Source organism: Festucalex cinctus, chromosome 21 (genome assembly GCF_051991245.1).
Source record: "Festucalex cinctus isolate MCC-2025b chromosome 21, RoL_Fcin_1.0, whole genome shotgun sequence".
Classification (NCBI taxonomy): Eukaryota; Metazoa; Chordata; class Actinopteri; order Syngnathiformes; family Syngnathidae; genus Festucalex; species Festucalex cinctus.
In genome coordinates this window covers 17,260,453-17,271,793 of record NC_135431.1, presented here as the reverse complement: position 1 = coordinate 17,271,793, position 11,341 = coordinate 17,260,453, and the positions used below count along the sequence as shown (strand labels likewise).

Here is an 11,341-nt window from a genome sequence, read left to right as displayed (position 1 = left end):
GAACGGTCGTTTAAATTTTTTTAAAAAAAAATTCAAAAGCATACTTTAATTTGTATGGTTATGGAATGTTTGTAGATCTGAATGAAATAAAAACGTAATTATATTTCCATTGATATATATATTTTTTTTTTGTCACCACGTGATTCAACTATGTAAAGAACAGGATGTGGCTTTGGTGTTTATTTTTTGGGGTAGTGCGTGTCAGTGAAAATAATAAACATCTTCAGGGCCAAATTGCATAACCTGGAAAAATTAGGATTTGTATATCGTGTGTTGAACCTGTTTATAATAACATGATCTTTTTAAAAGCGTAAATTATTACAAATGATTCTTTCATTGTCATGTAGTGTATTATGTCATAGCGTAACAAAATACAATGACAATGGTTTCTTGCTTTTCTTGAACCTCAGAGCTTTATTTCATTCCAACAGTTAGTCCAGATGTTTATCACAATCACTTGGAGACAAACTGAGCAAAAAAAAAAAAAGGTCCAATTAATTTTAACCACTGAGCCAGGCTGCCAGTGTCAACATACCACACTGTGGCATTTTTAGTGCTATGTAGTGAATGGAAACTCAATTAAATACAGCAAAAAAATAATAACAGAATAGCAGCTAAAATGTTGAGCTTAAATTCAATGGTCAACCATTAGTAATTTAGTAGTGTCTTTGACTCACTTGTCACCGTTAATAAAATTAAAACCTGATATGTGTCTTTTAAATGACAACGCTGACTTGGCCTTTTCTGTTTCGGCAGTTCAATGTGTATTTAAAAAACAAAACCAAAGCTACAAAATATAAAATTGCATCTTCCTGTATATTTCTAGCTGCAGCCAATCACTGCTAATTTGGCAATTAGGATCACATGTATGGGCTTCTCTCGCTACATTTAGTGCATGACTTTCAATCCCGAACCACCTTTTATTTATTTATTTATTTTCCCAAAAGTGACGGCGCTGATTACAAAAAGACGAATAAATAAAATCATAAATACATCAGGCTTCCTCAAAAACAGGCTGGGTTATTTTGATCAGTAAAGGCTTTTTCTTTAAACTTGAAATGACGACTTTTTTTTTTTTTTATCTGTATGTGCTGTCTGTGATATGTCCGCAGGCTGCTTGTACAGATCAACTATGCAAAACATATACAATTGCATCACTGATAACCTCACCACCACCACCAATGCAGAAGAACCTACAATGTGGATTAGAAAAAGTGTGGTTCCATAAAACATCTGCGGCAAATTCAAACGAGCGTTTCTGCATATGGCCGCGAATTAAAGTGCACGGTGAGAGAAAGCCGCCTGCGTCTTCACACTCGCTGCCTCGCAACGTTGCTTCCAGTGCTGTAATCTCAACGCTCTTAAATGCATGGCAGTCTAGCGAGCAATCGCGACCAGCAACTGGCACCTCCGGTTTAGCTGCGTAAACCAAACAGGTCCAGACATTGTTGTTTTGTACGCTAGACTGTAAAAAATAAAAATAATCATGTGATACTGAACAGCCACAAACAAGATGGAAAGAGTAAGGGGAACCTTGTAAAAAGTGAAGTAAAATGACAGGGAGGACATTTTGTGTGGTTATGACGAAGGTTAAATTGGGTTAGACGGAGAAGAAAAGGAGATCTCAGAACTCTTCCTGGTCCCCTTGTGCCCCTTCGTCAACATCCTCGTCATCTGGTGGCGCAAAGCCCTCCTGGAAAACAAGTCAAAACGTTGTTTCTTACATATTTTCAGTGGCTAGTTGCTTGTCAAGATAACAGAAACAAAAATTAACTCTTTGACCGCCAAAAACATTTAATAGCGATTAGTAAAATCACGATGTATGCCGCCGTCAACTCTGTTTTTGTTTTGTTTTGTTTTGTTTTTTAACAATGGGAAGTGCAACGTGTAAATGTAGCGCTGCCTGGTCAACGGGTTGTGGAATCAAAAACACCCACTATCTATGGCCAGCAGATGGCAGCATTGTATCTCTTTTCAAGGGTGTATGGAATTACAGTCAGACTTCAGTTTTCGAACATAATCCGTTCCAGAAGGCTGTTCCAAAAGTGAATTGTTCGAAATCCGAAACAATTTTTCCCATTCTAAATAATGTAAATAATTTTAATCCATTCCAAGTCTAAAAAATCTTTTTCCAAGTTTTTTTTTTTTGTACTATTTTACACCATAAACTGCACTGTATACTGTTTACCAAAAATAGAAAAGGGTAGAATAGACACTGTTTTATTTTAATAGAAGATATCTAAAATGATGAGAAAAAAAACCCCAAAATGCACTTGCGTTCTTTGAACCCATGATTAGGGGCTAATACACGATGCAAAACTAAAAAAAAACAGGTCTGCTTTGAACGAACTTTGAACACGAATGTGCTACGGAGGAAGGATTCGAGTTAGCTCGGCTCCCGAGTGAGTCGCGTTCAGGTACGCTCAGCTTTTTTCAGTTTGGTCCAGAGCCGATTTTTTGGACAAGTTCTGAGACATATAATTCTCGAATTTTCTGGTCGAAAACCGATTTGGTCGAGAACAGAAGCGTTCGAAAACCGAGGTTTGACTGTACAATGAAACATGATGGAATCTGATGAAATCTGATGAAATAGAACGTTTTCAAGGATGGCGTGAATGATCAAAGCCTTTGTCACATGAAACCTAATTCACAGAGCGTCACTAAACAAAAAATATTAGTGTCAAAGTCACTGTCGTGGAGAAAATGTATACTTTCACAAAAGGCTTGTTTTCTCTTTATCTTTTCAAATGTCACTCAAATTATTATTTTCAAATGGTGATTACTGGAGAACGGAATAAGGTATAAACACTTTTTTCTAATGAAAGAATGGAATGTGATCTTTCATTTGTATATGTAGTAAAAGCACACAATATTGTAACCTTGTTCTCGCAAGATGAATTCTCGTGGTATTTGTGAGTTCACAAACTCCGGAAAATACCATCTTGTACTTAACCGCTCCAGCAGATAACTGCCGTTCCCGGGACCAATCACAGAGCGGCATTGTGTTTGGGGGCGGGATATGCAACTGTGACAAAACCAGGAAGCCAGCGCCGACACCCGAGCTAACAAACAAACAAACCTAACATGGATGAATGGACGCTACAATTAATTCTGTTCTCGCAGAATGACTCACCATTTCCTTGTTGCATTTTGAACAGCGAGAGGCGCTTCGTGCATTTCTAGCTGGTAAGATGTCTGTGCTTTTCCCCCCTCTTCGACACCAACGATGAACGGACATAAACGCATTTTCATCCGTGGCCGTGATTGTTTAAAACAAAAGTGTAGAATGTTGCATTGTCCAATCAGCTCGAATTATTGTCGAGAATGTCCCGCCTTTTCCTGAGGAAATTACTGTGGAGCAGGTTAACAATATTGTGTTTGCCTTAAAAGATTAGTTAAAATGTTCGGAATCGACTGGCACTGCGGTGTTTAAAAAAAAAAAAAATTATATAACGTGTGGCAGTAAAAGAGTTAAACATTGATCATAGAGGAATTGCTTCTCTAACCCCGGGTTTTCACCGGATGCGGTTGCGGTGCGGTTGCGGTGCGGTCCGGCGACGCAAGCAATTAGATTCCATTCATTCGAATGGTGCAGTTTACACCGCTTGCGGGTGCGTTGCGTGTCGACTGCGGAAGGCCTGCGGCGTGCCGCAAGCCTTCCGCAAGGATAGACCTATTTTCTATTTTTGCCGGATGCCGCAGCGGTAGGCCTGCGGCAAATGGCAAGCTAGCACAAAACACATCGAGCGGGACAGGAAGACCGAGGCAGTTTCAAAATAAATTTCCGGTTACCTTTCAGAATAAAACACTCGCCAGCTCCTATTTCGCAAGTTTTTCAGCAAAACGTGACGTGGGCGTCGCCGGGCCATGTGCTCATTCACGGTTTAGACACCAGCGAACATGGACGAGGAGAGGTTTATATTGGAGGTGGAAAACCACAAAATAATATATGACACGGCACATCCTTTTTATAAGGACTGTAATGTATTGTGAGTTTGATGTTCGCGATTGCTTGTTGTGCCCGTCTCGCTTGCCGTACTGAGCGGCAGCCGGACGGGGAAGACAGAAATAAAGAGTGGACCCGCACTGACCCGACTCTCGTTATTAATATACTTTACAAGGACAACCAAAAAAAGGATGCTGCATGGAATCTCATAGCAGAAGAAGAAGAAAAGGTTAAATCAAAAGAAGTCCACCTCTCGTTGTGAAATGCCACATGATCGCGCGCGCGCGGTCCCGCGAGACACGTTGGGAAGTGGGCGGCGACGGAGCTGCCGGACCGCAGCTGTGCGGAGCCGGTGTGGATTGACAAAAAAATTGACCCGTCCGGAGCACGCAGTCAAGACGCACCGCACCGCAACCGCACCGCAACCGCATCCGGTGAAAACCCGGGGTAAAAGTACCTCCGTAGCATAGAGTATGTCCATAATTTTGTTGAGGACTGGATTATTTTCACTCTCTCCATCCTGGCAGATCAACTCAATGTCTCTCAGCTTGCCAAAGTAAAAGTCCCTCTCCTTCTCGAGTCCGTCCAATGTCAGCTTCATATCCAGTAGCTGTGTGGACAGGGAAGGTGAAAACATGAGGACATAAAAATGATATGTTTCATCATGCACATTTTTTTCCCAACAATTTAACTCATTTGCTCCCATTAACGTGTAAATACGTTTTTTATGATGTTTTAAGTGTCCCAAAGACATATTTATCCGTTTTTTTTATTTTATTTATTTTTATGCTAGAGCATACATAAGGCTTTGATGCAGCCTCTCAACTGCAAAGAACGGTTGCAGAAATGGTAGTTATTACACAAACAGCCAGCAGGTGGCAGCAGGGCAAAGGAGATCACCCAGGGCCATCTAGAAAAAACGCTAAATTACTTACAATTTTAAATAGATTTGTGAAAACTGATGAAACTTAGCTCTCTTCTAATGCTAATTGCTGCAAAACGGAAACAGATAGAAATATACTTTTTTTTCCTGATGAAAGAAGAGACTTTAATCTTTCTTTTGATAGATTCCATGCTTTTATAGCAATAGAACACAATATTCTGTGGGCCTTGCAAAATCAGTCAAAATCTAGTAAAACAGCCAGAAGCGAACGGGATTGCTTCTGTGAAAATGGCTGGGAGTGAATGAGTTAATCGTCTTTTTAATAAGATACTAAAATTGAACATTTTGATGCTCAAATGTCTCGTCGCTACCTGCTGGTTGAGCTCCATGAGCTCCGAATCTCCCCCATTGCGGGCCATGGCGGGGTTCCGGCGGGCTGCTGGTGCGTTGATCTGCCTCTGCGGGGTGGGGACACTCTTTGGGGCGGTGGGAGATGTTCGGATGGGGCCTGCAAAGACACAAACACGCAGGTGAGTATCTTGTGAGAACCTACTGTGGCGCTAGCTAGCTACAGTGGTGATAAAAAAAAAAAAAATTGATTTTATTTTATTAATTATTTATACTACTACTACTACTACTACTACTACTACTACTACTACTAATAATAATAATAATAATAATAAAGTAATATATATTTTATTTTTTATTTTATTATAAAAAATATTTATAGTTGCTGTAAAAAAATAAATAAATAAATAAATTCCAAATTAATTATGAACTTTTCCAGAAGATGTGAGAATAATAATAATGCATAAATTAAGTGAGCACTCTCTATAATAAATGACAATATGGTAGAATGCATTTAACTCATTCACTCGCAGCCATTTTCACTGAAGCAAAACACCCATCGCTCCCGGCTGTTTTACTGGATTTTGACTGATTTTGCAAGGCACACAGAAGATTGTGTTCTATTGCTTTAAAGCATGGAATATATCAAAGGAAAGATTAGAATATCTTCTTTCATCAGTTAAAAAAAAAAAGAAGTATATTTTTATTCTGTTTCCATTTTGCATAAATTAGCATTGCAATATCATCATTATTCACAAATGTGTTTAAAACTGTGGGCAAAACAGCTTGTTGCAACATCTCATACTGTTGGCCATTTTTGTAATAACTACAATTGCTTCAATCGTTCTCTTCAGTTCAGAGACTGCATCAAAGCCTTCTTGCTCTCACATAAAAAAAAACGTATAAATATGTCTTTGGGACACTGGTAATATTTAAAATAGAACGTGTTTATACGTTTTTGTGAGTAAATGAGTTAATAGTAGCCAGCACACAAGAACAAAAAAAGATTACATTGATTAAATGGTGCCACACACGTGACACGGCACATTTGCCTCGGTATCTCAGAAACATACAATTAGTATCCACTCAAATTGATTTGAGAATCGGTGAATAAATGCTAATCGAATATGTAAACGCGGATAATTTCCCTCCTGTTCTACTCTAAACTCTTTCCACTTTAAATGTGTCTACACCATGCTTTACTTTCATCCCTCAATTCCCTCAAGAGTCGACAAGTTGTGTTATCATTTGTGTGTGTGTTAAATAAACATCGCAACATTTATCAACACACAAACCGCAAACATTAGAACAGACCAATCCGGGTTAACGTGAGGAAAACACAAAAACCGCACATGCCACAATGAAATGGGCGTTACCTGAGCGAGCAGGTCTTTTGGGTTTGTGGACAATGGGGTCACCTGTGTTAGAGGTGGGGGATGTGGTTGCATCAAGAGGAAGAGACATGAAATGAAGCCTATTTCCACACACACACACAAGGACACGCACGCTCACGCTAACTCGCATGTACTGCATTGTACCTGAATTGGGCGGCGGCGGCGGCGGCGTTCCCTCCAGGCCCTGTCGTAACAGTAGAGGGTCGTATTCTTTGCCGTCGTAGTTGGCATCGAAAAACTTCTTAAACCACTGCAGGAACTCAAAGTTGTCCTGGAATTTGCCTTTGACCAGTCTCTCGACGGGAATAATCTGACAGAGGGACACGGTTTCAGTCTATAATTTGTATTTGTCTACGGTTGTGTAAGACCTGGAGTAAGTTAAACTAAGCAATGTATGCCATCTAGTGGTGAATTGTGAAATTACTATTTAAAATTACAGTCAACCAGACGACCTATATATACTTGCGGTTTGGCACCCTTGGAGTCACATTCTCAGATTTATTTTATCTTTTTTTTCATACTTCTTTTTTTGTGTTCTCCACTTTTTTTTCCAGTATTTTTTTTATATTTCTTTTTTTGTGTTCTCCATTTTTTCCTGGATTTTCGGTACCATTTCCCTCTATTTTCCATAGAAAAACCATAATGAATGTTCCTTTGTCTTTTTGAAGAATTTGTTAGGTTTGTAAAAAACAGATTTTTTTCCAATCATGTATTCTCAGATTTAATTTTCTTTTTTTTTTCCCAGTATTTTCGTTGTATTTCTTTTTTAGTCTCTATTTTTTTTTGCTTGATTTTCTTTACCATTTCCCCTTGTTTTGCCATAGAAACACTATATTGAATATTCATTTGTTTTTTTTTAAGAAGAATTTGTTGGGTTTGTAAAAAACTTTTTTCCCCCCAATCGTGTATTCTCAGATTCACGTTTCTTTTTTCCAGTATTTTATTTATATTTCTTTTTTATTCTCCATTTTTTGCTTGATTTTCTTTACCATGTCCCTGTTTTTCATAGAAAAACTATATTGAATATTCATTAGTGTTTTTTGAAGATTTTGTTGGGTTTGTAAAAGCCTTTTTTTTTTCCAATCGTGTATTGTCAGATTTATTTTTCTTTCTTTTTTTCAGTATTTTAACTCATTCACTGCCATTGACGGAAAAAGTCGTCAATGTCAAAGCTTTTACAGGACTGGCAGTGAATGTGTTAACTATATTTCTTCTTTTATTCTCCATTTTTTCCCTGGATTTTCTTCACAATTTCCCTGTTTTTCATAGAAAAATTTATCTTGAATATCCATTAGTGTTTGTGAAGTATTTGTTGTGTTTGTAAAAAAGTTTTTTTTGTTTCCAATCGTATATTGCCATATTTATTTTTCTTTTTATCACCATTTTTTATTTTTATTTTTTTTTTATATTTCTTCATTTTGTTCTCAATTTTTTCCTGGATTTTCATTACCATTTCCCATATTTTCATAGAAAATCTATATTGAATATTCATTAGTGTTTTTTGAAGAATTTTGGTGAGTTTGTAAAAAATATATATATTTTTTTCCAATCATGTATTCTCAGATTCCTTTTCCTACAATTATTTTTTCAAATATTTATTTTCGTATCAATTTTTTCTTTACCATTCCCCCCTGTTTTTCATAGAACATCCACATTGAATAGTCATCAGTGTTTTTGTTGTTGTTGTTTTTTTGTTTTTAATTTGGTGCGTTTGTAATTTCTCTAATTTTTTTTCAATCACATTGTCTCAATTTCATTTTTCTTTTTTTATATTTCTTTTTCTTTCTCAATTTTTTCCTAGATTTTCTTGGCTACGTGTTTTTTTTGAAAAATTTGTCAGGTTTGTAAAAAAAAAATAGAGAGAGAATTTTTTTCAAATTAGTTTTGAAAATGAATCAAGCTTTGGCTTCATTCTGCACCTTCTCAAACCGAACACTTTGTATGAGCTTTTTTTGTTTACTTTTATCGTACTCCTGAAATGTGCACGCTTACCTTATCTACGGACATCCTCTTGAACGAAGCCTGTAGGACCTTGAAATTGTGGATGTATTCGTGTTCCAGTTTGGCGTTGAATTTGACTTTTTTCAGCAAAATGCACCCCGGGAACAGCATGTCCATGAACTGACAGTACGCCGCACCTAAAGACAACAAATCATCATAATGCATCGCGCGTGTAAAAAGTGGGCCGTGTTTACCTGAACCGAGTTGCTCAATCTTGGTGTAGGTGAGCTGCAAAGAGTCGTTGACCCACGCCAACATGTCGTGACGACTCAGGTTCTCTATGGTCATAGAGGTGGAGTAGACATTCACCGCCATCCTCCTGCTTCACACAAAGTTAATTAACACTCATGAGTGTTGAATATCACATTAAAAAAAAAAATAAATAAAAATAAAAAATCGGTCACTCACCGTCGCTGGGTGTGCGTTGGTGTAAAAAACAAACAAACAAACTCTTCCAAGCAGGTTGGACTGGACAACCTTAAAACAAGACCCTGGGCACATCAATGTAGACAGTCACGCACTCAATCACTTAAAAGTTTTGCCTAATCCTCATTTAACGGTTTAACCAAAGCTAGTTAACAAAAGCAGCTGGGATAAGGGGGTGGGGGGGAGATCCGAACAACACCAAAACATTTCCCGTGGTCCCAAAGGACACCACGCAGGATGTTGTGCTGAGCAATCATTTCCTGACAGCAGAGCTTCACAGAGGTAACTGTCCACTCAGCACGCGCTGCTAATTTTGCTAGCTGGAATAGCAGGTGTCCGCTTGAATAAATAAATGCTGAACTGAAAAACAGACAGCTTGTTTTCCCCTCAAAATAACAGGCGGTTCCGTAAATACCTATATAAAGTGGTGCTTCGATTTATGGATTTTATTTCTTCCAGGACGATGCTCATAAATCAAAACATATCGCACACATTTTTTTCCTATTGAAAACAATGGAAATGCCATTAAGCCACTTTATAAAAACATTTAGTAATGACGTAATTAAATAGGAAGCTAGCGGACCTTCGTAAGACAACGTTAATGTGGTTTTGACTTAATACAAAATGTTCAGATAATGGAACAATGATTAAATCTCTTTGTCTTGTGTTGTTTTACAGTAAATGTCAAATGCGAGTTAAAATAAAGAGCTTGAAGCCTCCATTTTTTTTTTTTTTACATGCTCACAACTCAATGTTTGTATGGCCACCTTTATGTCACAGTAAATATCTTTAAAGGCAGCCAAAGCTGAAAAGCTGCTCATGGAGTTTAAAGCGAAAGTCCCGCATTCCTCCTGAACTACTTCTGTTAAATTGCTCAACAAGCCATTACACATAATCAACATAACTTAATGTGTAAATAGATATTGAGCAATTGTGAAAATTGACAAAATAATGAAAATGTACTATCGTCACATTTCCATTGTATGACAATTTGTTTTTACAACGGAACCTTGTTCTGAACAGGAGCCATTTGAAATTTATGAAGAAATATGATCCATTCTACACGATCAAGGCTGTTATCACGTGTTTTATTGACAAAGCAAACACATTAGACAATCATTACTGTGTAGTCTAGCGCGGCACAATGAACCAAGATTGTTGCACTGACAGATTAATTATGAAGAAAAAGACATTGTGTCTATCTTCAAAATATATATGCAGTACAGTATGTAGATATATTTAATAAAACGTGTGGACAAATCCTTTGTAAAGTTGTTACAGTAATACGTGAATATACGATAAAGACGTTAAATCGTCAACAATCAGAACATGCATATTAGTAGAATGTTTCTGAAGAGATACAATAAAAACTGTGTAAAGTCATAAATAATGCATGTAAAAGTGTTTGACGTGCTTGGAAGCTGCGAATGTGTTTCAGTTGACATTCCAACCGCTGTCGTGCTAGCGCCCTGCTAACTTCTGCTAACGTCGGCTAGGCAACTAAATTGCCAATTTGGACCCTGTTGTTGAATTCGTGACAAGTCTAAAATGTCGCATGAGCGGCAGCTTGAAACGGAAATCCACAGACGAGGATTTTAAATGCGGTCTTGTTGGGTCTGAAGTTAACGTTACCCCCTCTGGAGGCCTGAAGGAAAACACACATTACTAAAGAAAGAAGGACTGTCACCCCGTGTGGCGCTTCTGTGAGTAGCCCGTCAACCAGACAATAAAGGGGAGATCCAGCAGTCCAAATACACAACCGAACGCGTAAATGAGGACAGTGTTGGTTAAGTAAAGTGAAATGTGACTTACTCGGGGGCGACAAAGTCCCTCTGACTGCCGTGCGGTTCAATGAGATGATGTCTTTTCCGTTGCTATAAACCGAGACCGCTGCCTGCTGAACTGCGCGGACACTTAAGCTGGTGGCCACCGCGCATGCGCAACCCAGTTGCACTATTTTCTTGTTCATTTGGTGAAACTGGAGTGTGCTTCGGCGCCATGTTGGCTCCGACGAAATGACCGAGGGCCATTTTTGGTGATTTAAAGCGCTGATGCCTAAATGTTTTTTTTCTTTTCGTCAATGTTAAAGTTGTGTATTGATAGCTAAAATATATATATTTTTTAGGCCTATTACATATTTTTCTTTTAAAAATTGTCTCCTGAATTTAATTAACGTACATGTTTTACGTCGGCTTTTGTTTAATCACTGCACTGCACTTATCCGATAGCAAAAGCGCCACGTTGTGAGCGATAACAACGATTAAATAATGGTGATGTTTATTAAAGTATTATAACGTAATCTTATGGAGATAAAGATAAAATAGGGAAATGTCATTATCAGCT

At 38.0% G+C, this 11,341-nt stretch overlaps 1 protein-coding gene across 3 annotated transcripts; it reads right to left on the bottom strand.

Moving 5' to 3' along the window:
- Window positions 1-392: 392 nt before the first annotated feature.
- mapre3b (microtubule-associated protein, RP/EB family, member 3b) lies at window positions 393-10,965 on the bottom strand. 3 transcript variants are annotated; one of them, XM_077510836.1, is made up of 9 exons: window positions 10,811-10,965; window positions 8,981-9,063; window positions 8,767-8,891; window positions 8,564-8,709; window positions 6,716-6,881; window positions 6,554-6,595; window positions 5,201-5,337; window positions 4,404-4,556; window positions 393-1,693 (listed from the first exon to the last, which is right to left on the bottom strand). In XM_077510836.1, the coding sequence occupies exons 3-9, from the start codon at window positions 8,885-8,887 to the stop codon at window positions 1,625-1,627; spliced, it is 834 nt and encodes a 277-aa protein (XP_077366962.1). In that variant the 5' UTR covers window positions 8,888-8,891; window positions 8,981-9,063; window positions 10,811-10,965; the 3' UTR covers window positions 393-1,624. The 3 variants fall into 3 exon arrangements, with proteins under 3 accessions (XP_077366962.1, XP_077366961.1, XP_077366960.1); XM_077510835.1 differs by lacking the exon at window positions 6,554-6,595 and having other exon boundaries at window positions 8,767-8,894; XM_077510834.1 differs by lacking the exon at window positions 6,554-6,595.
- Window positions 10,966-11,341: the final 376 nt, after the last annotated feature.